This window comes from Sciurus vulgaris (assembly GCF_902686455.1).
Source record: "Sciurus vulgaris genome assembly, chromosome: 4".
Taxonomy (NCBI): Eukaryota; Metazoa; Chordata; class Mammalia; order Rodentia; family Sciuridae; genus Sciurus; species Sciurus vulgaris.
In genome coordinates, this window is record NC_136464.1 from 155,103,080 (window position 1) to 155,130,421 (window position 27,342).

General features: G+C 34.1%; 1 protein-coding gene across 8 annotated transcripts in view; it reads right to left on the reverse strand.

Annotated features, from left to right (window-relative positions):
- NBEA (neurobeachin) overlaps window positions 1–27,342 on the reverse strand; it is a 660,252-nt gene that overhangs the window by 62,203 nt on the left and 570,707 nt on the right. For all 8 annotated transcript variants that reach the window (XM_079137358.1, XM_079137357.1, XM_079137359.1 and 5 more), the window contains 2 exons: window positions 17,240–17,380; window positions 8,455–8,574 (listed from right to left, as the gene is read on the reverse strand). In XM_079137358.1, coding sequence (XP_078993484.1) covers window positions 8,455–8,574; window positions 17,240–17,380 — 261 coding nt within the window. The remainder of the gene's footprint in view (window positions 1–8,454; window positions 8,575–17,239; window positions 17,381–27,342) is intronic.

Sequence of the window (27,342 nt, forward strand, 5' to 3'; positions counted from 1 at the left end):
TTGGGAGCAATTTTCCTGGCAACTTTAAAATCAACTCCTTTCTTCCTTCCTTCCTACCTTCCTTCTTTGTTGGGGGGAGGGGACAGTGCTAGGAATTGATCCCAGGGACATGCTGAACATGCACTCTACCATTGAATTACATCCCGACCCCTAAATAAACAAGCTTCAGGTTCAGACAACCAGACCCCTTAAGCCTACGTTCTCATCTCTTCTACTGTAATTCTTAAAAATATTTATTTGTTCTTTTTAGTTATACCTGACAGTAGAGTTCTATTATGATTTTTAAAGTATCAACTCAGGAAGAGGATGCGGGGGAGAGGTGAGAAAGGGAGGTGTTATGGTTTGGATGTGAGACGTCCCCCAAAAGCTCATATGTGAGACAATGCAGGAGGGTTCAGAGGAGAAATGATTGGGTTGTAAGTCTTAAGCCAATCAATGAATTAATCCCTGATGGGATTAATTGAAGTGGTAGGGTGGGGCTAGAGAAGGTGGGAATTGGGATATGACTATATATTTGTGTCTGGATGTTCTGCCTCACCTCGAGCCCTGAGAAATGGAGCTGGTCTTCTATGGACTAAGACCTCTGAAACTGAGCCCTCAAATAAACTCTCCCTCCTTTAAAATTGTTCTGGTCAGATCCTTTTAGTGACCACAACAAAAATAGCTGACTGGGCTGGGGATATAGCTCAGTTGGTAGCGTGCTTGCTCTGGGTTCAATCCCTAGCACTACCAAAAAAAAAAAAAAAAGCTGACTAAGGAGGAAAAGAGTGGGTGTGACTATGATCACAGTATGTTATATGTATGTATGAATAATGAATATGTCAAACAAACCCATTTTCTGCATAATATGAATTAATTAAAAAACAAAGTAGCAGTCCAGTTGTTTACATGGCTTTATTTTAGCTTTCTGTATCACAATTATTATTTATTATTTAGGTATGCTTGCATGTTCCACAATATTGCAAATTTCATGATAGTGGGGACCTTGCCTATTTTGTTCATTTGTCACGATTAATCTGCTAAAAAAAGGTGCTTGACTCATGATACATACTCCACAAATATTTGTGAAAATAAAAAAGAAGCAAATATTGCTATGTTACCATGTCTTGAGAATATTGAAGGTCCTGGTTTTCACACTGTATTAATTAAAGCAGAGGAATCTTGGGCTGTCAGTTAGTTGAAGATAAGAGGTTGGGCAGGCAAGCAGTTTGGGGATGGTTCCTTCTTCCTCCAACCCATGCTACTTTATGTGTGTCAGAATCAAAAAGATGTGACTTTAAATCCAGACTTTCTGCTAGCTTGGGCAGGTTTCTTAATTTTAAAAGGCAGGGTCTTTTTTCAAAATGGTGATGATGAAATGGAATTTTATTCAGCCATAAAGAAGAATGAATCTTATGCTTTCTGCTAAGGATATTTCCAGGAAGAATGCTGACAGCGACCAGTGGTTTCTGTTAATGGTGTATGGATAAGGTACTGCAAGACAGGGATGTGATAAGGAAGAAACCGTTCAGTTTTGAAGCAGTATATTAGGAAATACAAGGGCTTAGGACAATCTCTTCAAATGGCAAAAGATGCTCAAAATAAGATAAAGGTTGGGGACAAGAATCAATTCAAGATGTTGCAAATAAAACATAGGGTGAAGCTTAAGAACAGGCATGCTCTGTGCCTACTAAAAGAAAAAGTAGGCCCTATTTTCCATCATGTTGGCTTAGGAACGAATTCCTCAATAAAACTCCAGAAGTGCAAGAAGTAAAATAAAAAATCAATAAATGGAATTTTATCAAACTAAAAAGCTTCTTCATGGCAAAAGAAACAATCAAGAACGTAAAGAGAGAGCCTATAGAATGGGAGAAAGTCTTTGCCACCTGCACCTCAGATAGAGAATTAATCTACAGGTTATATAAAGAACTCAAAAAATTTAATACCAAAAAAAACTCCAACCAATAAATGGGCAATGGAACTGAACAGACACTTCACAGAAGAAGAAATACAACCAATCAACAAATATATGAAAAAATGCTCAACATCACTAGCAATTAGAGAAATGTAAATTAAAACTACACTGAGATTTCATCTCACTCCAGTCAGAATGGCAATTATCAAGAATACAAGTAACGATAACTATTGGCAAGGATATGGGAAGAAAGGTTCCCTCAGACATTGCTGGTGGGACTGCAACTTGGTCCGACCATTCTGGAAAGCAGTATGGAGATTCCTCAGAAAACCTGGAATGGAACCACCATTTTGACCCAGTTATCCCACTCCTTGGTATATACTCAAAGGACTCTAAATCAGCATACTGTAGTGACATAGCCACATCAAAGTTTATAGCAGCTCAATTCACAATAGCTAATCTATGGAACCAACTGAGGTGCCCTTCAACAATGTGGTACATATACACAATGGAATATTACTCAGCCTTAATGAAGAATGAAATTATGGCATTTGCTGGTAAATGGATGGAACTGGAGATGACTGTGTTAAGTGCAATAAGCCAATCCCCAAAATCTAAAGGCTGGATGTTCTCTCTTATGTGGATGTTGGCTCACAATAGGCAGGGAGGGAGAAGGGGAGGTTCACCCGATAGGACAAGGCAGAGTGGGGGGTAGAGAAGGGTGGATGAGAATGGGAAAGATAGCAGAATGAATTAGACATAACTTTCCTATGTTCATATATGAATACATGACCAGTGTAACTCCACATCATGTACGACCACAAGAATGGGAAATCATACTCCATTATATGCTATGTAATATATGACTAAAAAGAACAAATACAAAAATTAATAAAAAAAGAACAGGAAGTGGCTGAAAATCCCCCTCATAAAAATCTCAGCAAAATTTAAGGTAGTATTTTACAGACCCACACAGCTACATGATTCTAAGAATTGTAAGAGTAGTATAAATAACATTCAAATTTATAGCCTGAAATGGAGAGTATCTAGTCTCAAAAGGATCTGTGAGTATGAAATTTTTCTAATAGTGAACTATAATTTGGTACACAGGAAGGTCATCTATTTTTCTAACTTCTGGGCCAACTTAGGTAAAAGAGGCCTTGGCCCTACCTTTCTACAGTCAAGAAGCAAGTGAAAAAGCTACTTAGTTGCAAGTAGGAACTACTTCTTTTAAAAGAGGGAATGATTTAGAAGGCAAAGCTTAAGGACCCAGAGGATATAACTAGGAGTCAGGGTCTCTGCCTCCGAAACTGACCATGTGTGCTAGCTGGATTTCAGAATTGCTACAAACCAGCAGCTGCTAGGTGCCTGCGACATTCTCCCCTATTTGAACAGTTCGTCTACTGAGGTCCCCCTGTTGCTGTCTTAGCACTGTATACTAAGTGTACTTGATATTTTAGTTTCCAGGTTTCCAAATGAGAAATGGTTAATATCCAGATGTGGGCTCACAATAGGTGGGTACAGACACAAGATGCTAGATTCTGAGATGAAACTTGTGGGGCATGAGTATACTCAACACATACTTTAAATGGAGGGAGTATGCAAGTTGTGACGGGAGAGGACAACAGTATGTTTCCAAAGATGGCCACAACAGTTCCTCCAGCTTCCATGTCGTTTTGAAAAGTGACCTGACTATTCGTTTCATCATGAAGCGGAGTCTACTTCTCCTCTTCATCTGGACTTGTCCTATGACTTGCTTTGACCAAAAGAAGGCAGTGGAGGAAATACTACATGACTCCTGCGCCTAGACTTTAAGTGGCCTTGCAGGTCTCACGTTTTGATCATCTTGGTGGCCAGATACCAAGAAAAAGTAAGGTGCTTTTGCTAGAAATACCATGGAAAGACAAATAGAACTAGTTGACCCTACACTGTCCTAGCCAGCTTGCTAAGGTGCCAGACAAGCGAATGGAATCATTCTGAATCTTCCAGTCCCAGATGGGATGCCCCAGCTGACCCAACAGGGACCACAGACAAGCTGTATCTGATGAGTCCTGCTCTAACTGCAGACTGTGAGGACATAAATTGTTATTATTATTTTTTAAGACACTAAGTTCTGGGGTGGTTAGTTATTCAACAATAAATGACTAAATTATTACTTGACCAATTACTCAAAAACAGTCAAAATGGTTGGATACGATTCCATTATGCAGAGAATAAAAACAGTTTGCCATTCAGTGGACAAAGCACTGGAAATAACTGAGAAGACACAATGCTAGTCCGGCTTCCTCATCACCTACCTACTTGTGGTCTCAGGTTAGTCACTTGAGCTCCGGGAACCTCCTTTAAACAACAGGGACTGATACAGTTTGAGGACTGTATCAAGTAACCAACAACAGAGCATGTTTGAAAACTGTTAAGCATTATTTAAAAAGAATGCAAGCCACCATTATAACTTGTGAGTGTGTTCCTATGGACAGGCACATTAGACATTCGCTTGCCTACTTAAGATAACTGCTGTTCTGCTTACTCTCTTTCCAACGAGAAATTGCCGTTAATCAGTTTCTCTTAAGGAAAAGAGTCCAAGTAGTTTAAAATTTTCTAAATGAAAAACAGTGCAGAAAGATGCACAGTATTATTAAAGAAATGGCAAAATGAATATTGTAACAGGCATTTTGTGTCTGTAAATGTGATTTCTAGTTTATTTTAACAGCTATACTAAAACCCTACGGTGCAGTTAATAGTATTATATGCGTTCTGTCAAAAAATAAGAAAATATCCTCAAACACAATTTCTAATTTATAAGCTTATGACAAGTTCAAGCTGCTGAGAAATTGACTTGAAAGTATGCCTCAGAATGATAGAAGACCACTATTAACACTATCATAATTGTATACCTATTGCATCAAATCTGACATTTCAGCTTAATATATTTCGCTGAGAGAGCATACCATTTTATGGCTTCCTAGTGAAATCAAATCCAACCCAGACGTTTTCACTTTTCTAATATAATTCACCACAAGGTTTTAAAGCTGCCATCTCTTTTCTTCCCCTTTTTTCAAAAGATTGATGCCTGGGTATTCGTTAATTCCATGAGAGCTCATAATGGGTCACTGAGTCAGTGGTGAGCACCTCCATTAACTGCATTAATTTACACTATGTCACCTTAATGACATTTTGTCACAGCTACCTTTTCTGACATCTACATAGCTAATCAAAAAGTAATATAACAACTTTAGAAGGCATTAAGGGAAATTAGTATAAGAACTTCTGTAAGGTAGATGTCATTGACAGAAATACCATGCTAGAGGAAACAAACAGAAAAAATAAAAATAAAGTAAAAACTAACTGGCTTGACTCAACTCCGGAAACGGCTCTCCTGAGGGGTCACTTCGGCAGCACTCTTTTTCCCCAGCTTGTGTTCATTAGCACAGGAAGAGACTGACATTAATAGAGAGAGACAGAATAAAACCATCTACTGCATTCTGGTTCTCTCCCACAGGATTGCCTAAGTTAGTAGACATTGCAGAGATACCTACTTTTCTTCTCTGGAAATGAAAATATATTTCCTTAAAAATATATCAAATGCTATATTACAGCTTTGGGATAGGAAATAAAAAGCTTAGATTTTATCACACAGTAAAATGATTCATTTTTTTTTGAGATAGATTCTTCTCTGGTAAGTCAGTAATTATTTTAGAATGAAATAATACTGTAGACTTTAATCAATATGTATAATCACGAATTTAGGAAAATTTCAGGTTCTCACAAGATATTACCAAGAAAATTTGTCTTTAATAGTGCTGTCACAGAGACCCAGATTCTGATGCTAAAAGGGAAACGGAAAGGTGGATATATGTGGCTGGACACACACACACACACACACACACACACACACACACACACACTCACACACATACATCACACACACACACACTGCTGAAACATAAAACTGAAAGACTGAAAAACCATACTTGCAGTGCAACTTTCTGCAATTTCAAAGGTCACATTCAAATAATTAAGAAAAAGATATAAGACCCAATGGGCAAAAGATAAGTGTCAGCTTACAAATCAATAAATATACAAAAAGTGCTGAACATCACTCAAAGAAATGCAAACCAAAACAAAGATGACTCCAGTTTTCACTTACTACATTAGCCCAAGTTCCATTGTTTATTGCAATAGTGGTGATGTGGGGATGGGAACGAAGGCACCCTCTCACACTGCTATAGGAATAATGTAACATAATTCTTTCGGGAGAATGGTTTGGCAGTATCTTAAACAAATTAAAAATGTATATGCACATAGCCTTTGAGCCACTGATTCCATTAACAGGAATTAACCTTTGCATCTGTACACAGGTTCACTGAGATGTTGTGCATGGATGTTCACTGCAGCCCTGAGCATAGCAATAACAATCACAGAGAAAGACAAATGCTCCGTCAACAGGAGACTGCATAAATATTGTATATGAATGTAGTGAGCAGTCTTTAAAAAGACAAGCATAGGTCTACACAGCAAGATATCATACAATATGAAAGATTCAGGGTGGTGGCAGGAGATACTGAAAATGAGAGCAATCTGTGTAATGTCAAGCTGGGGAAATGAGCTCCTTATGAACCAATTAAGTCTCGGGGGCGGGTGAACACAGTACATTCTTGTTCAGCACAGCTGCTTGGGGATGAAAAACAAAAACCTCCCAAGTTAGTGATAAACACCTTGATCTTTGTCCTTGGTGATGTGACCCCAGAAGCCCAGGTAGTGGAATCAGTAATAGAAGGCCAACATTTGTGAAATGATTCTGAACAGGAAAACTTCCTGGAGAAGTTAGAGGGGCAAGCCTGGTATGGGAATCGGTCACCAGAGACTGTGATGTAACTTTCTGAGATATCTGGTGGTCTAAAGAATTAATAAAGCTCTCAGGTTACAAAGTAAAGCTAAAACTGATTCACATATATAAATTAGGATGTCCCAAATATTTGTGTGGGCAGGTGAGGCTGGATCTTTAAGTTGAAAAGTCAATTTTCTTTCTTGTAATGCTGTCCAGTCATAGTGAGCAGGCACTTTCACTTGAAATAGTTTGATGGAATAATGATACAGTTCTGACTTAAAGTATAAATAATCTCTAATGTGATAGGGATTCTTCAATTATAGACAGGACTATTTAATACACATACAAAATATTTATTGAGTGCTTTTTATAAACATTGTATTAATTCAAGATACTACTGATCAATGAGGGTCTATGGATTTCCTCATGTTTATCATGCACAAAGTGTTATTAAATAAGAAACATATTCCTTCCTTGATTTAACTGGCAATAAATCAATCGAAATGATGGTTTACAAATATTTTAGAGTTTGAGTCCTCAGAAAAGTTATAAGACTATTAGAAGAAAAGTATGAATCTTAAGAACTTGATGTAGCAAGGATGCAGGTTAAATTGTCTTATTTTTTTCTAAGTATGAGTTGTTGTATATATAAATTAATATTCACTTAGGTAAAAGTCTGATAGCAACAAATAAAACACAGGGATGTGCTATACTCTGCTTGCCTCCATTTCCTTTGTTTTCTGCTTTGGAAAAGAACTGAACAAAAGTTGTGTTCATTCAGATTTCTTTGTAGTTTGGTAACACTATAATTGTCTTTATAAATGTTTTATAATAGAAAAGCAAACATATGTAAATTTGACTTGACCTCACTGCTTTTGGTTGGATCAAAACCCTAAATGGAATGATACTACAACATTTTTATACTGAGTGACAGACAGCAATGGGAAAAAATTGCCTTGCAGAAAAAGGACTTAAAATAAGAAACACATTTACCCAGGCAAGAACCTGATCATGTAATTTTATTACCAGTGGGAAAAAGAAAAAAAAAAATGAGAGAACAAAAGCTGTTTATTGTTTTGAATACGATCTTTTTCTTTTCCTTAAAACAAGAGCCTATATAAACGAATAACAAATTTTTGTATTTAACAATAGGTAAATAAATAGAGTAACTGTAAAATTACTCTGCTCTCCGGCTGTTCCTGGATATTGTCAGTGTGTTGGTTTAATCTAATGTGTATTGTTGCATAGTATCCCTAGGCACAGGCAAGTAAAAGCTAAGGCTGTACAGAAAAGCCTACATTTTAAATGGGTCTTGTCATTAATGCTTTATTAATTGCCCCAGGCTACACAAACCCAAAGCTGGGCAAGCTATACCAATATGACACATTAAGGTCAAATCCAATTCCCGCTGTGTTTTATGGAATGGGCCAAATATTGAGTGAACAGCAGGAAAGGCAATTTATGGGCTTTTCTTTCCATCTCCTGATTATTTCATCTAAATTAGATGGGAATTTTTTGAAATAACAAAACACCTTTCCTGATTAATATAAAAGAATCCTGACTTATTTTTATAATGCTCAAAATTATTATTTCTTTTAAGGTTAGATGTAGCTTATAATTTTAATATGATGGAACAGAGCTGCAATATAAAATCTTATATATCATTTAATTAAAAATAAAAATTTCAATAAATTTCGAAATTCAACTAATATCAAGAAATAAAAGAGCCTACCTTTACATCAGAAGTATCTCTCTGACTAGTTCTCCATGACCTTGCAATCGATGAGAAGGTTCTATCTGGATGGTCAAATTTTCCGTCATTTGCATTGAGGAAGAAGGTTGTGAAAGGTTCCTAGGAAGAAAAAACACAATCAGTAATTGAACCATTGGAAACACAGATGTGCTCATGCGTTTGTAAAATATGAGTATTTGTGAGACCCTCTTATGGCAGTAGCAGTGTGGAGCTTGGAGCCAGGTCTACAGCCAGGTGGCAGGGGATGTGGGTCTGGGCCTGACCCATCCACCACAGCACCTGTTGCTCGGCAACCCTGGCAGGTCCTTTGGCTTCTTGGGCTTCTGTCTTCTCATTAAGAAGTGAAGGGAGTCTAGTGCTTTATGATCTTATGATAAATTATTTTGTATGACATTCATAACTCAGATTTTCTTTCTAATAATTAGGGTCATACATACTAGCACTGCAATAAGAAATATCACTCTGACATCCACTGCATTGTGGAATTAGGTAGGGAACTGTCCACCTTAGAATACCTGGGAAAAGCTACTTAAGTACCGGTTCCAAGGTCTGATGATGATCTTGTAAAATTGCAAATCCTAGCTTAGTATCCTTCCACAGTTCTTAGAAGCTCTTAGGAGAAAGTTAACTATTTCATTGGTCTTACAAAAGTCTAAATGATCTATAACCTGCTTAACTCGTTTATCTCACTATTCCTACCTACGTTTCAAGGTCTTGCCATGTCGCTCCGATTTCTTGTCCTTTGTGTGTGACATTCCATCCACCTGGTGCAAACTTATCCCTTTCCCTCACTATCCTTACCTAAGTTTTTTTATCCTTAGGTCTCATCCAAGATGCCACTTTCCCTGCAGACTACTGGATTTACCAAGGCTCTCTGGCAACCTACAGATGCTCGAACCATGTTGAGCATTCACCACGCTGCATTATAATTGACTGTTGACTTGTGTACATTCTCCATTATGAGGAGGTGCCATATCTCTCTTATCTGCCACTTCATCTCCAACACTGAGCCCATATTCTGGTACACAGAAGTTGCTTGGTATATAATTTGCTGAATAAAGCAATGAAGTGAAGCGCAAATAAGATCGAATGAGGGGCTGGAGTTGTAGCTCAGTGGTAGAGTGCTTGCCTCACATGTGTGAGGCACTGGGTTCAATTTTCAGCACCACATATAAATAAATGAGTAAAATATAGGCCCATCAACAACTGAAAAAAAAAAATAAAAAAAAAATGAACTATAGTCCTTCTTGTATTCTTGTATTCTGTATTCTGAGGGGATTACCTTAGGTTAACACAGTATCTGATATCCCTAGCAGGAAACTTAGGAATAACTTTATCACAATGTCCTAGCAAATTTAATTATATGGCTGGTTCTGTAGTTTTTATGTTGGGAGAGAGGCACTGATTTTCATGTCATTAAGTTTGCTTCCAAGTTGGAAAGGATGAAATAACATCCATTCTTACTAAGAATCTTTTAGTTACCTACAAGTATAGCAAAGATAAACAGTATTTCCTTTTCCATGCCTTAATTTTTCTCCGATCAGTTAAGGATGAATGATGTGTCATTTCAGGTTCAATAATGCTAAGAAACCTATGTGACATTTTCCCAAATATTTAAGTCTTTTTTTCTTTGATATATAATGTCTGCTCATTCGTAAGTACAGTAGACATGTTTTTTTTTTTTTTTTTTTTGCCCTTTTAAGCTCCTTTGCTTGCAACTAGTCTTAAGGGCTGGCTAATGGGCAATAGCTACAAGTATTCTTCTTTTCCAATATCTTCCTGAAATTTAGTGTGGCTGAACCTCATCAATCTCATGCTTGTGATATTGCTAACATTTCATGTTCATTGTTGAATGACAAAAAAGTGTGACAAAAATGATAAGCCCAAGAAGAATATAATGATATACCAGACAAAAGACATTATTAATTCACCTGAAAATCAGATATACAATCAGAAGTCCATATTGTTGTTTATGATCTTATGTTTATGATCTAAATAGCTGTCACCAAAATTAGGTTAGGAATATACATTTTTATGAGATATCTTTCACTCATGAATTTGCTTTGTATACTTTTAATTTACTACTACAAGTCAGGTAATGAAAGCTGTATATAGGATCACTAAATTAAATTAATTAAAATTGGAATATAAAAAGCCTAAAAAGAAGCAGTGATAAATTGAATGAAACACAATAGATCGAAGTTCAAGTTTTGGTTGAACTATCTACCTACCTTGGGCAAGTTACTTTACCTTCTGTAATTATATCAGATAACTGTCTCCGTTTTTTCATCTATGTAAACTGGGACTGACAATATTTCAGTTGTGGTTATGGGAATTAAATGAGATTAAATAAAATAAATATATCTTACCTGACAGCATTATAAAATGACAACCAGCTTTATGCATTATGCCAAGTATTTATTATTGGACTCCCCAGCAGGATACCAGTTCACTGTCCTTCCTGACTGGACTCTTACTTAATTCCTTAGGTCTTATTCATCTGTATCCTAGCACCAAGCTTGGCTCAGAGTTCAGTGTTTAAAAAATGTTGTTGAATATACCTAAATATATGAGGTTACTCTTGAGAGATGAGGATATGAGTGGGCTAGGGTAAGATACAGTTTTTCTTTTTAGTTCTTAAGCACTAGTAGAAGTTTGACCCAAAAGTTCTATTTTCAAACTCACATCTTCATTATTCTAGGATGTGAGACATTTAATTTTTTCTATGTAGGTAGTAGACACAGATTAATTTAGATGGACCAGAATTGCCTCTCTGCATTTAACCTATTAAATAGATGTGAGTGAAGACTCATTTATACTTCAAAGCCTTACTTCTTATCATCAGCCACTAAAAACTGATCTCTACCCCAATCTTAATCATAAAAATCCTTTTCTAGTTTTCAACCCTTAACAAAGACATGTTAATAGCAGCACTGATGGGCATATTAATTTTTTTTTAAAGAATTACTTTAATTTCTGGTAACAAAGTTTACTAATCTGATGGCAACCCAAAACAGAGAATATTGAAGAATTCCAAGTTTTACTGTCTTAAGCAACTTTTAAAAAGATCTGATTAACAACAGCTTTAGGACTACTCACTAGAAGCTGACATATATTCTCATTACTCCTGAAAGCCTCCAGCGGCTACAGTGGTAGAGTACTAATAGAAATTGATAACCTATTTGTTTATAAGTGAGTATTGATCTACCAAGCTCTGATTACTGTGAAGATCTCTTTTTTCTATGCTTTTCCTTATTATCTTCAAGGCACAGGGAAAAGTCCTTCTTTTTCATTTGACTCAGGCCAGACTAACAGGATCAAGTTATATATATATATATATACATATATATATATATATACACACACACACACACATTTTTTTTTTTTTTTTACTTAACACATGTTGATCAAACCATTTTCTATGGGGCTATCACTAGGCGAGATATTTGGACTTTTACTAGGAAAGCTTTCAGCTTGGTAGATAAGATGTATGAATGAATAAATCTAAACAGCAATTCTGAAAATTAATAAAAACAATTGGCACTCACTGGGCTTTAAAAACTCCAGGTCAGGTCCTACAATATAAATGGCTAGTGGTAGACTGTCTTCTCCTGATTACACTCACCCCAAGCTCACGTTTTATCTTCCAATCATTTTTCAGTGATGGAAAACTAAGCTCAGCTAGCCTGCACTGGGAAACGCCTGTCCCACTATATTCCATCATAACCTTTAGTCCCCCGCCAAGGACACTAAGAATGTTACCTGCCTTTTAATGATCAGAGATACTTAATTCCATCCTGGATAATCCAACTTCTATCTAACTGCTTTATTCTTCTGTTTTATTTGAATTTTTGCTCAATCACCTCAAAAGAAACTTTTAAAGGTCCTTTTCTCCTTACGGTTTTCTTCTTTCCCTTCTTTTTATTTGAGTTAAAAAAACAAAACAAAAACCCATCCATGAGTTAATATGTAGTACTTTCAGCATAACAATAGCGAAGAAAAGATGTATATTTGAAGTGATTTGAAAAATGCTAAAGGCAAAAGGAAGAGAACTAACAGTTACTGAGCACCTTTTTGTGCTGGGCACTGGGTTGTCTCAGTTTAAGATCCTCTCTATTATCTTTTAGAATAGCTATAATCATTCCTTTTACATCTGAGATGTGACATCAAAGTCACATTGTAGGAAAAGAAGAAACCATTCTTTCTACTAGTCTTTGTGTAATTCCAGAAATTTATTTTCGACCACTTCTTTTAAAAGAATCTGGAAGTATCTTTCAGAGTCTTCCAAAAGACTCTTTAATTAACCTATGTGCCTTCTATCCACTAGGCTCTTGGTTAAATATTCCTCATCTTCCTCTAAGTAAATAAACATTGTTCTTGAACATCAGTATTCAAAATAAACAAAGTGAAAATATTTCACTTGGCACTATCTTTGGTTTTAATTACAAAACTTACCAAAGTGTTTCTATTATTTTATTTATTACAAATACATACTTTTAAAGATACATCATGGTTTAAAGAGACTCTAGAGTAAGCTTTCAAAATAACATATAATGTATAAAGAAAGTTCCAAATTCTAAACAACATGGATGAATTAACTTCTTTTAATATAACCTATTTAACTTCCAAGGAATTACGACTAAATGCTAAGAAATGAGTTTTGAATAGGAGGGCTGAATACACTGAATTCAGAAAATGAATGTGTTTCTGAAGACTGCAATGGTCAGTGTGTAAGATTTAATTGCTTCACTATGGTGATATTGGTCCAGGGTAAGGTTTAAAGCAAACACATTCTGAGTAAAACAAATCATTTTGTATTAATTACTCTCTGAAGAAATTCTATACTCTTGATATATTAATTTATTCATCACTTGCCCAACAACAGCTTTCAAGGAAATAGTCTTTTTAGAGCCTCATAATTTAGACAAGTGCTTTCACTGGTAGTTTGTCTAAAATAATATTTTTAACTTAAATCAATAAAGTATATAGTTAATTATCATTTTATGCAATTATTATTGTCATATTAAGTATATTGACTACAACTAATGAGCTTAATGACTTTAGGTTTAACTGTCTTGAAAGGTAAAGAACATATAATTATTTTAATCTGCATTACATTTTTATGAACAAATTCTCAGCGACACAAACTTTAATGCATTTTCTACTTCATAAACTCCTTTGGATGGGAGTGAGGAAATCGCAATTCTCTGGGCCATTAGGTTAAACACCAAGTAAGCTATTAGTCCATGATACTTCTATTAATAACATAGCCTAAGATATTTGGGACAAATGAGTCCCCATAAAAGTAACTCTACAGATTTGTTTTGTTTGATAGGCAATAGCCACCCTGAATATTTAGCGACTGAAATGTCATTGGTTCAAGTTGAGATGTGCTGCAAATATAAATATACTCTGGACTTCAAAGACTTAGAGTATAAAATGTAAAATACCATATAATTTTTATACTGGCTACATGTCCAAATGATAACATTTCAGGCGTACTGGGTTAACAAATAATTTATTAAAATTAATATTGCCTGTTTCTTTTTTACTTTTAAATGTGGCTACTAGAAACTTTAAATTACACAAATGGCTTCTGATTGCATTTCTGTTGTAGCGCACTACTATGTGTCGGATAAATATGTGTGAAATATTTTGCTATATACTTGCATAGATTCAAGTTTCTATTTCATTGCACTAGAATGATAAATCAACTTAAGGATGAATTATGATTTGAAAAAGTGTTTACCTTATTTGTGATAGAAAATGGTCAACTTAAATTAGGAGGTGGAGAACAATGTTTTTGTGGACCTTCTGAATACTGCTTTATATATTTCAAAACACTATCATCACATATTATTCTCATTTGATCTCAAAACAAACCAGTGGATTTTTTTTTTTAAGAAATGGCTCCCTATCCTTTTCAATTCCAAAGTGCCTGAGAGAGGTGTCCTACAGGCTCTGTGACATTGATTGTCATTCATGGCAGGTGGTATGAAAAGTTCTCCCAGGTTTCCATGTTTTCTAAACATTTCTTTCTGCAAGTTCCATGTGGACTAACATGGTGAAGCCAAATAGACTGTGAGGCTTAAGAAGTATTTCTCATGGGCTGCTTAAGCCCAGGTACATCTTTTCTTGGCTTCCAGAGTGAATCCTAAGCAGTAAAGAGACCACTCTTTTCTCTAGGTTTTAAAATTTTACTTTCTCTACCGAATTTTTTGTTTGTATCTGGTTCATTCACAGATAATAAATCATTTCCCACAGGTGCTGGTAATGACTAGAAATTTAGCTTTATGGGATCATTTGGTGATAAATATAATTTATCTTTTTTCATCTTGTCTATTGGTGAGTACAAATCAAATAAGACCATATTTTATATCCAGTGTAAAGGAAATCAACTCTTTGAAATGCTGACTGGTAAATTTTGGTGTCTCTGTGTTTAGTTTTGACCTGTGGTTGAAACTGCAGGATGGGTGCTAACAAGCTCTCTGAGTATCCATTTGTCATCCAAAAAGGCTTTGCCTCCTGCCTGAAAGTGAAGCATTCTCCTCTCTCTGGAGGGTACTACTTATTGCTATCCATAAACTAAAGATGCTTTATTCTCATTGGTTCACAGTGATACACAGATACAGATATAAATCTAATGTTCTCAAAATTAACAAAAAATAAAATAGAACTTCTGATATCTTAACAGTGTCAGAGTTTAATGATTTTTTTTTCTTAAGAAATTTCTAACTCAAAAACATTTTTATACTAGAACTCAACCTCACATAATTAAGCTGATTCTTTGGACAAGTTAGACTAATTTAATAACTTTGATCTAAAAAATAAATAGTAGTTTTAGGTCTTTACCTTGGTTTATTATTATTATAGTTTGTGTTTTGAAGTCAGATTTCAGTTTGTTTTTTCAGCAGACTAGTGAATTTAAACTTCCTCAACTTTTCATAAATAGTATAAGATTATGAAAGATACAGAATTTGTGTTCAATTAAACTGAATCATAATCCTGACAAACATTTTTAACAACAGTGAGTGTAGTACGTCATCTGTTAGTGGTTTGCAAGTTGAAGTTCTATACATTCACTACATTTTTGTAAGTTCATTCTCAACTTAAAATGGATAAAATGCCGGAGGAAGACCTCCAAGCTAATCTGTACTTTAAGGTTTAGAAAAAAAAAAAAAAAAAAAAACTTTTGAAAACAGGAGATATATTTTCATGTATGTAGCTTTTACTAGTGTATTTCTGAGGCATAAAAGACTCAGCACAGTGGTCTGACATATCTTGGGAAAAGGAGGAAACATTATTGATTTAATTTAGCATTCTATAGTACTCTTCAGTCCCTTAGAGTGGGAAAAAAAGAGGGCGGGTGGAGAAAAGTCAGATTATCTGTCTTTAGTAACCGCTTCTAACTAAGCAGAGACTTGAGAGCTTTTCTAATATCTAGATAAGAAATAATAGAAACCTTGACTAAAGGAAGTATCAGAGTTAACAGAGAAAAAGAGATAGATTGTAGAGATAATTAGTTAGTAGAATATACAGATGTCCATTTGAATAATCTTTCCAGTTATTTAGGAAAAAGAGGAGGAACCACAGCGGGTTCATGAGGGAGAAAAGTTCTCTTTTAAAAATATTTATGGTATTGTGTAATATTCAACTACTGTAAGTAGTTGAAATATAAGCCAGGAACTGATGAGAAATATTTGTGATGAAATCAGAAGCTGGAAGTCACTATCTTGCAGTATGAAACAGCTTTGCCAAACTATTTAGAAAAAATCCAGGGAATAAGAATATTGAGGAAAAGAAATTTGAGCAGGAGACTGATCAAGCAGTTAGAGTGATAGGAGGAAACCTAGGAGGGGATGTTGCCAGAGGAGCCATGAGAAAAAAGAATTTCTAGAAGGAGGTAAGCAATGGTAACAGGTGCCTCAGAGGTGTGATGGCAGGAAATGGGACATTCTGTCCATGTGACCTGTGACCTCCATAAGAACAAGTCAGTAGAGTGAGGGTGGAATCAGGTTAAAGACTAAAAGGGGGGTGACCAAGTGGCTGAGCTTTCAGTGGAGGCTGAGCTTTCAGTACATGTAACCACAAGAATGGCCAGGGGCTGGGAGGAGTTGGAGTTTTTTTGTTTTTGTTTTTTTCTTTTCAAAGACTGGAAACACTTGAATATATTTATGTGTTAAAGAGAAAGAATTAGGAGGTCTTGAAAACATTTGGAACCTGATATTAAAACATGCCACCTAAGAATCAATAATGAGAGGTCAGGGGAAGAGTGAGGACAAGAGTGCACCCTTGGTGAGAAAGGAACAGTGGGTATTAAGGATGTACTCCAGAAGGTTGGAATTTTGTCAGAGATTTATAGGGCTGGGGATGTACCTCGATGGTAAAATGCGTGTTTAGCTGTGTGAGGCCCTGGGTTCAATACCTAGCACCAAACAGATAAGTAAATATATAAATAAATTATTTTTTAAATAATTTATTTTTTAAATAATTATTATTTAAATAATTTTTTAAAAATTAAATGCTGACTTAGGCCCGAGAAGCTCACAAAATCTATCTTCCGAACTCAATTCCACAAACATGACAATTCATTAAAAATAAAAAGATTCAGTTTTGGGTAGAGCTTGTGATCTCTAATTTGTACTTCACTGCTCTCTAAACTTTAAGATGAATACAAGTGTGTTTGATTTTTATTTAATTTACTAATGTTAAAAAAAACTTTTAAGTTATTAAAGGTAAACCGTAACTTGAGGAAGATACTCACAATTCGAACAAGCCAGGATAAGGTAGATGTTGCTGTTGAATAATGTGTATTATAATGGTAGGGTGGGCTTTGATCATCTTCCCATGTCTCATAGCGCTCTGCATAAAACACGGCTCTCTTTGGGTTCAAAGCACCAATTGGCTATAAAAAGATAAAAGGAAATATATTGTTTAATACAGTCATTTTATCCTGAAAGTATTTCATTGTTGATTCATTTCAACCACAGAGCATAAATTATTTTGTATTATATTTTTACCAAATTGGATTCTGATATTAATTACATATTATTACACTTGCTAAAAATCACCCAAAGGATTATTCCTCTGTGCAAAGGCTGTAGATTTTGCTAAAAGTTTTAGTGAACTCTTATCAGAGGTGATTCAGTTTTAATTGCTAAGGCCAAACTAATATTTCAATGTTGTTTTTCTGTCCACTTAACACACATAATGAAAATTTAGTTTGGAGTACAGGATCCAACCAGAACATAGGTGAAGCAGTTATCACCATACCGGAGAAAACTTTGTCTTAATGATAATGTCACCCAGAGTGTGAAAGACAACAATCCTCTGCATGGGAACACTGATAGGATACTACTCCCATTGTGAGTTTACACAGATGGAGCATCTATCCTTTTTATTAATTTAAACTACACACCTAAGGATGATGGAAATAGTCCAGACAATTCAGAAACCCAGGAAAGCATTTTATGAAGGCCACTAAGACTCTTCCAATGATACCACCATGCTACTGAGCCATTATGATGCTAATCCCTACAGTGGAATACATAGGAACTGCTCAGGACACAATTTTTTTTTCCTTCAATAAACATTTGTTAATTGGACCACTACCTCAAACTTCTTGGCACACCCAGTCATTAAGAATTTCTGGCACAGCACAGCATCCTCATCATTACAAATAGTGAACTGCCTTAGCTTAAGTTTTTGTCCACTTTTGGCTTTATAGTATATATGGAGACTGCTCTTATGATACCAAACAGCACACTTCTTTTGTTTTGGGATGCATACTATAAAAAAGAATTTTATAGGGAAAACAAAAGATGAGTATTAAGTGTAATATCTTAGTCCTTTATTTCAAAATTTAATATTACTAGTTAACTAAGAAGTTCCCCCCAAGGCTTAATTTTAACAAGAGAAGTACTAGAAAATTAGTGCTTCAGTGGGACACATAATGTTACACAAGAGAGAGAGATTCATTTATAAATTGCTGTGAGTCTTTTCTTTTGTTCCCAGGAGACTAATTCAAACAACACAATGATGTCAGCAGTTAAAAGTCTGGTAGAATTTCCATATAAACTCTTATTTGCAAGGGTGCTTATCCTGAATGCTAAAATTATTTGTAAATTATTTTCATTTTTATAAACTTTAATTAGACTTAACAAAGACTAAGCAATTTGATTATTTATTTTTTAAACTGTATTTCCTGTTCATTACTATGTTAAGGCTCCTAAACTTTTTTGTCTTCATTTTTGTACAACAACAAATAAAAGTAAAAACTTTGGCTTAAGTATATTTTTAAAAATATTTGAAGGCTTAAAATTGATTGTGCTTAATTTCATTGGTTATCTGAGATCTTTTTATATAGATCTACAAAAGGCACAAAAATTTCATTAAACATTCCATAAAATCTCAATAATATTTAAAATACGTATATAGTTTTTTGATAAAAGGATAATTACTAGAAAGTGGAATGAATGGAAGTTTTGTTACTGAAATTAAACAATGAGTTTTCATTCAAAATTGCCTAAATATTTTATATGTGCAGATATGTTTTTCTAATTTAACATTTTTCAAACCATTTAAACATTTAGTATTTTATTCTGTCTTGAATATGCTAATAGATCATCCTCATGCATAAAATGCCTGCCCAACCCCTAGGGATCCACCTTATCTGATAATGTTTGTTCTCTAAGACCTCACAAAACATTCTTGAAAAAGGAACATGGCCCTTCCTCTAATCTTTTCCAGCTTTCTCCTCTACTACTGGAAAAGGGATAAACTAAATATTTACATTTTCCATTTTACTCAAGTTTCATCAAAGTCATTTTATTAGTGTTTTAGAGAATAATGCTTGGTAGGAAACAGCTGCACAGTATTAAAGTCTGTATATGCCTCCATTAGTAATTCTTAAAAATGTATTTTTAATTTTGAATTTTTGTCTAATGCAGTCACGAATGAATTTCATGAAACATAATGTAAATCATTTGTCCTATACATACTATTCTATCAATTTGCTTGTAGTAGTCAAGAAACAAGTCATTTAAAGGAAAAAAAGAAAGCTTTAAAATGCTTGGAAAATGAGAATTTTGCTGTCTGTGATGTATTTTTTTATGAAAGTCAAACATATCATTTATTACATCATATTTATCTGTCAATTATCAATCTCCAATCTACTGATAAGACTGTAAATATGCTATCATTTTAAAATCTGAGCAAAATATAGTGCAACATCAATATCTTTTGAATTTGGCAGGTGAAAAGGTATGAATTTTGGTAAAAATGTAAGAGTATACTTAATTTAGATATGTAATTTGTAGTCTTTCTTTTCAATTTTTATCAAGAGCTAGTTTCCTTTTCTGTTAACAGTGGGAATTTAGACATGGCCACTGCTGTGTTTTTTGGGTGCTAACGTGCAAAAACATTTTAAGAAAAACTTAAAACTTGATAATAGATCTATTGCTGTTTTGTTCTTGTGGTTTTTTTCAAGCAAACACTATAATGCATCACAGAAAATCATGAAAATGATCATGCAAAAATGAAAAATAAAATTTCTATGGTTATAAAACTTATAATTCAGTTTTTTAAAAAACTGCCATAAAGCCTAATTTGTAAGAGCATGATCTTTTAACATAAAAGAATCAAGCATGACTCATGTACAAAATTCACATTCTTTGTAAAATTTGTGAGAAATTACTTGTATAATATTGCTATGTAAAATTTGTTATATTTATTGAAGAAAAGATGCTATTTTCTCTACTCTTCCCACTCGACTTCTCCCCTAAGACCAAAGGAAGAAATCTAAGACATACATCACAAAAACTTTGTTTTCCTGAAAAAATCTTTGTGATTTTATTAAATGGAACAAAAATCCTGACAGATGATTGTGAAGATTTTCATTGTTGAATGTTCTGAGAAATATTATCATGAATAGATTTAAGTTTGTGAATTTCAGTGTTTCCTTTTATTGCATTTATTTGTTTGTTTTTACATGAACATATCCTTCTTTTGGTTTTCATAACAATTGTTAAACATGCAATAGAACAAGGGTTCCCTAGGTTATACTTTCATAAGTTCTGGTGAGACTCATTTGGTAGGACTTGAAGTCTAGCCTCTTCTTTGTTCATCTTTTTCTATTTTCCCTTTCTGTTCCTTTAGCCTTGAACTATCAATATTTTTTTGCACTTATAAAACCTTCCAAGTTATATCAAGTCCTTTTTTGGGGATAACAAGTACACATAAATTAAATAAGCAAAAGTGACCTAGAAAAATTATAGAAATTAAAAAATATATTGGGTAAATTGTGTTATGTGAGACACAAGGACGTTTTAATAGTCTGAGCACAGACTCAAATAAATGTTGATTAATTTGAGGAATGGTCAATGTGACAAAGTAGATTATAATTTTTAAGAACAAAGAAATTTTTCTAGAGAAGTGGAAGGTCTGATTAAGTAACCTTAACACAATTTTGACATTTAAAAAAAACTGGAAATGCTCATGATGTGGATGGTAATAAAATTTTAATCATATAGGAAGAGCTCTCCACGGCTATTCCAACTACCAATGATACTATATATTTGTATAGGATACTGTCTTTACATCCATTTTCTAGGTTAATTTTCTTCAGTGGGGTCAACAAGGCATTCATTGTGAATCTACTTTTCAGGAGAAGAAAACAGGTACCTGGTCCTCTACTCTTTCTACACACTGGGTTGCATTTTCATACTAAATATAAAATTTAGATCTCAACATGATTTCTATTTTCTTCCATAACTACCCATTTGTCTCATCTGCCCTAAAGCCTCAGGAATGGAGGAAATGTTATAGGACTGCTAGTTCAACATTCTTATGCCATAGATGAAGACACTCAAGAAAAGTGAAATCAATATGGCATTGCTAGTTGTGGCTATACATTTTACAGAATCAGCAGAAACTGTGGGCTTGATACAGCTGAAAACTGGGTACAGTGAGTGATTTGTTTGGCTTCTAGAAACAGCTTCTAGTTATCTGAACATTCTTAACATATATGAGCTTCTAATATATCTAAATTACCTTCTATCATGATAAAGGGCTTGAAAATTCTCAAAAAAAGCTTCTTGCCTTTTTCGTTTTTTTCAGTTGTGAACTACATGATATCACTCTGGAAATCTTCAGCTTTGACAATGTAGAAATCATTCCTGCAGATCATTCTGTGCTCAAGTAAATTCCCTGCCTCCCGTCTTATCTGGCTAGGGAACTTCGACTCATTCTTTTGGAAGCAGTTCAAATTTCAACTGTGAAGCCTTACATGACACCATCTGGTAATAGTTAGGCAAGTTTATAACCTTTTTAACCCAGAAGACTAATCCTTAAAGGGAATGCCTTATCTTTCATTCATCTCTGAATTCTCAGCATCTAATATAATACCTGGGTCTTTTTAGGTGAGTAATAAATACTGAATGAATGAAGACTGATTATTGACATTTAGGCAAAATTTTTAGTCAAAAATAAAAATACAAATACCAAAAGAAAACATTTTTAGCACACAGAATTTTTTTAATGAGCTTTTACAAAATCACTAAAAAACTGATGAATAATTCAACAAAATAAATGAGCAAATTCAGACAGGTAATTCACAGAATAAATAACAATTTCCCATGTAAGTAGAAAAAAATAGTACCAACCCTACACTGTAATGAATATCTATTTTTTTTTTTTCTGTTTAGCATCCATTACTCCTTTTGTGAATCATTCCTTCCTTACTTCTAGTCTGCCTAGTATATGTGGGTTGCCATTACTTGACTTTGTGGATGAGCATGGGATTCACACCTGTCATTCAGTACATTCTATTCTTGTGGCCAGCTGTTTGATGCAGAAATGGGAACATAAATTCAAGTCCATTCAAAGAACCTTGGCTGCAACCATCTGGGAGAGAAGCCCCCTCCCTTTACTGGATTACAGGGACATCATTTGCTGCAACACAGAAAGCCCAGAGAATGAAGTCAAAGCAGAAAAGTAGCAGAGATAAGGCACACATAGGACACTGTGGAGAGCTCTTGGATTCAGGTTTCCTGAACTGATTCTCCCTGTATTTTTCAGTTATGAGCCAGTAAAAACTTTGTATTTTAAATTACAGTCAGTTTAAGTTCACTTTCTGTTACATATACATAGTCATTAGTATACACGAGAATGTGAAAAGTCAAACAAAAGTTGCTTTTATTTACTCAATTGCCAAAAATTAAGTTTCATGATACTCTGGGTTGGCCAAGGTACAGGGAAACATGGTATCTCAATATTATTGAAAAAAGTATAAAGGAGTATAAATTTCTTTTGGGAAAAATTGGTACTATTTTGCAAAAAATACAATACATGTACTTTTGATACAATAATTCAGCTTTGGGGCAGTTATAATATGAAAGGAATTAGAGCAAGGACATTTCTCATATTACTGCTTGAAATGGCAAAACAAGATAAAAAACTGGAAATTGTCTAAATATTCAATAAGAGACTAGTTAAATGAATAATGATATGCCTACATTGCTGTACCTTCTGTAGCAATTTAAAAGGCTGATTTCAAAAACAAAATTATTCGATAAATATTTGGTATCTATTATGAGTTAGAAAATACCATAAACCCTAGTATAAGGTAAAAAAAAAAAAAAAAAAAAAAAAAAGTCCCTGGTCTCCTGGAACTCATGTGCATTTTTTTTTTTTTTTTTTTTTTTTTTTTTTGTGGTGCTGGGGATCGAACCCAGGGCCTTGTGCTTACAAGGCAAGCACTCTACTGACTGAGCTATCTCCCTAGCCCTCATGTGCATTTTTAAGTGTATTAGTGTACATGTGTATTGGCAGAGACAGATGAAATCTAAAAGAACAATTAGGTAAATAAGAAAATATCAGATATAAGAAATATCAGATATATAATTAAATAAGAAATATAAATATAAATATAAATAAGAAAATATCAGATATATAATTCTCTACTGAGAATTAAAATGGATTAGCATGATAGAAGTACTTCTATAAAGAAGTACTTCTGAGCTCAGGAATGAAAGATAAGAGGGAGCCAGGCATGAAATTGAGGGGTAAGATTATAATTCCAGAGAGAGCAAAGGCTCTAAGGGGGCCCCTGAATGGCATGTTTGGGGAACAGAAATACAGTGTGCCTGAAACAGTACATGGAGAAGTTTATGAGATGATCTGAGAAAACAGGCAGGGGTCACATCATATGGCTTTGCAGACCAGGTTGATAGAACACATTTTAAGTAAGGGCAGTGGGAAGTCACTGAATGGTTTTAAGTGGGAGAAAAGAAAGATCTGAGTTAGATTTTACAAAGTTAACTCCAGGGTTTTGTGGAGAATGCATTATAGATAATGTTAAATTATTAATCATACTAGGATTGAAAAAAACCAGTTGCAGAAACAGGATCATAAAACATTGCCCAAGTTTCTCTAGAAATTCCACAATGTATATGTACTATATTTTTGCTTAAAATATCAGAGAAAAGGAAAGCTTTTGAAGAATGCACATGAAACCATAAGCTGCTTCTTGTGAGCAGAAATGATGCAGACTTTTGATATTCTCTTTCCACTCTAGTTTACCTATTTGATGATGAATTTGGTTCTTCCTTGGCATAAAATTTTAGATGGCTTTCCAATTATATGACCCAGAAATATCTTTCAAATGTGAACATTTTAACTTTAATAAACTTAATCAATTCTAGTAACTACATTTTGGCTGGTAAGCAATAAACTCATTATCAATCTTTACTAATATTTGAATCAGCATATATCAAAACCTTACCAGTTAAAATAAATTAAATGACAATAGGAGGGGAAAAAAGACAAATGCAGAAGGTCAGATATTTCTCAGGATAACTGACATGATCTCTCTTTTTTAGTAAGTTGATATTAAGAAAAAAGTAGGTGTTGGTGGTTAGGAGCTATTCAAGTCTAGAAAACACACAAGAGACAGAAGAATCAAATGTACTATGTGGTGATTCTCTGAAACTTGCCTTGAACAAGCCATTTTTTAAAGACATATTGGAGATAATTGGAAAACCTTAATTATAGACACAGTGTTAGATAATATTAGGGAATTATTATAAATTTTGTTAGATGTCATAATGGTATTCTACATTTATGGGAAAATGTTATTTTTCATGCTGAAGGATTTGGGGGTAAAGTACAATATCTTTAATTTACTTTAAAATACTTCAGCATGGCAAAAAACACTATCATGTCAATAATCCCAACTCTAGTTATTGGTACTTTTCTTTGTACTTGAACATTTTCATAATAGAAAGTCAAAATTATTGAAAACACTGCAAAATACAAAGCAAAATCTTTCAAATCAGACTAAGTTATTTCTATGCTGCCTGATTTGGGTTGTTCTTATAGATTAGAATGCTTTAAAATGACTAATTTGAAAATGTGTGTTTCTAAAACATGTGAAAATTGTGTTCTCTTAAATAGATTAAATCCCCCCTTTGCAATAAGAAACAGAACCTGAAGTAATGAAGTAACAATAAAAGAAAGTGTAAAGATTGATATTTTGCTGGCTATAATTGGGTGTATTTCCTCTTATACTTTTTCAAAGGAAGAATAACTCAATTGACTATATTATGAACCATTATGGCTTAAAGTTGCATTTTGATTAGCAAGATCTATTAGTACATTCATGGGTCTCTTACTCTCACATAGAACTGAAAGTTCTGGAGCAGTGGAGAAGGTCATGCACTGCATTTCTTCTGCATCCTTTGCTCATATCTCAAATAAACATGCATTGTGAAGGATACTTTACAAGATTTCTCTCCTGTAGAATATTAAAAAGAGCTTTTTTGTTGTACTTCATAAAAACTACCAGAACACTTAGGAAAGGTAGAGGTATGTAGGAGATAAATTAATCTATAGGTTTACTATTATTTTTAGTATATGCTACCTACTGATTGAAGAGAAATAATAGATAACAAATAAAGAAAATACAGCCTATATAAACAGTACAATTCAGGAGTTGTGAGGGTAAAATAAGAAAATCTATGTCAGATGCTTAGGACAATGCCTGGATATAATAAGTACATGCCAAATGTTGGCCATAATTGTCATCATTTTCCCATGATAACTTCTAAGAAATTTAGTTATAAATATCTTAGTGAAAAAGCAAATGTGTTCACATAAAACAGTGTATCTTAAATCTGGGTCCATTAATTTTTCCAGTAATTAAGTAGAAAAATAATCATGATGCTACAGACCAGTTCACTTTCAGCTATTTAATATTCTATTTCAGCTGGAAGGAAAGGTTAAAGGAGGCTGAATTTGGTCTGGTTTTGCCATGATTATGCTACATGTTAGATATAGATGTGACAAGAGGTTGGTGAAACAGAAATGCATGAAGCAGGCTCTCTTTTCCAGAAGAAGTATCTCTCAAATGCATGCACTAGAGAATACTCCTGCTGTTGCTAGTTCCTTAACAGTTTAAAAATTTTAAAGCAGGACAGGTCCTATCTAACACCCCACACCCCGACTCTGCTTTTTTTCTGAAAGGGCAGGACAAGTGGTTCAATGGAAAGGAACAAGAAAAGAGGGTAAGAAGACATTTAGCATAAGCAAACAAAGTCTGAGATTGGCTTGGAAGTTCTGTATAAAATATATTCATATATGTTTCCAACACGCAACAGAGGAGATATAAACACGCACTTCACTATTTCTGGTTACCACACTGTCTACATGAATCAAACTTTTTGTTTGCACTTTTCTTCCTTTCATTTAGAAAGAAAACAGCATAATATGCCACTGGGTAAACTAAAATTAACTCTATGTTCTTAACAGTATGGACCAAGTCTTACTGTATGTATATCACTGATGACTGGAAGAGAGTTGGTTGGCAATTAGTGAAAGAATGAATGAATTAAAAAAAAATCAACTTAAATAAATCATTATTCCATGAGTTTCAAAGTATTCAAATACTGACAGTCAAAACCTTATATTCTCTTCAGCACTGCCACATAAGTAATCCTAACAAACACAACTTTGAGCATACCGTTGGGTGTATGTTAAGCAGGTATTTAACTTACATGTAAATTAACATTTACAATTTGGCAAAAGAATTTTTGGCAAATGGTATATAATTAAATTTACACACTTATTTTAGTAGGTTTGATATCATAACAGTTGGCTACTAACACACTTAGTAACTTTGCCCACATGTAATGTTTTATATTAAAAATTTAGTGGTAGGTAGATTATATACTAAAGTAAATAAAACTGCTTTAATTTCAGACATTATTAAGTTATATGGAAAATGAGATAACTATGGAAACTTGCCCTAGATTTACAAGTTGTACATTTCCTACCTTAATAACCTAGATTCTTCTCTATGTGTATGTAGACATTTGGCACTATCAAGGGTAGACTGTTGAACAGTATTCACACTTCAGTGCACCCATTTGCATTATCACATTTCAAAGCCTCAAGGCATTATCACTTCCTTTTTTAAGTGGCATAATAATTTGGGAAAATGGTTATGCTTATCATCATCTGTCAGTCAAACAACTCCTGTGTTAACAAAATATATTTTTTCCACTCAAAGATTGGGTGTGGGTGTGTGATGTCTTATGCTCATGTCAATATTAGCAGGACTTGGTTTTGTGATGAAACTATTTCATTTATCAGAGGGCATGACTGGGAAATAGGAAATTCCATTTACACTTTAATGAGCAGGGACTGTGCTTCATGTCAAAGTCATGTAGCCACTATAATTTCAGAGTCAAGTTCATATGAGTATATGTAAATAACTGAAGCATGAGCATATGTCATGTTTTAAAACAGATTTCACCACAAGGTCACATCTCTATAAGGAATATCTGCATAATTTGGGTGTAAAATCTCTAC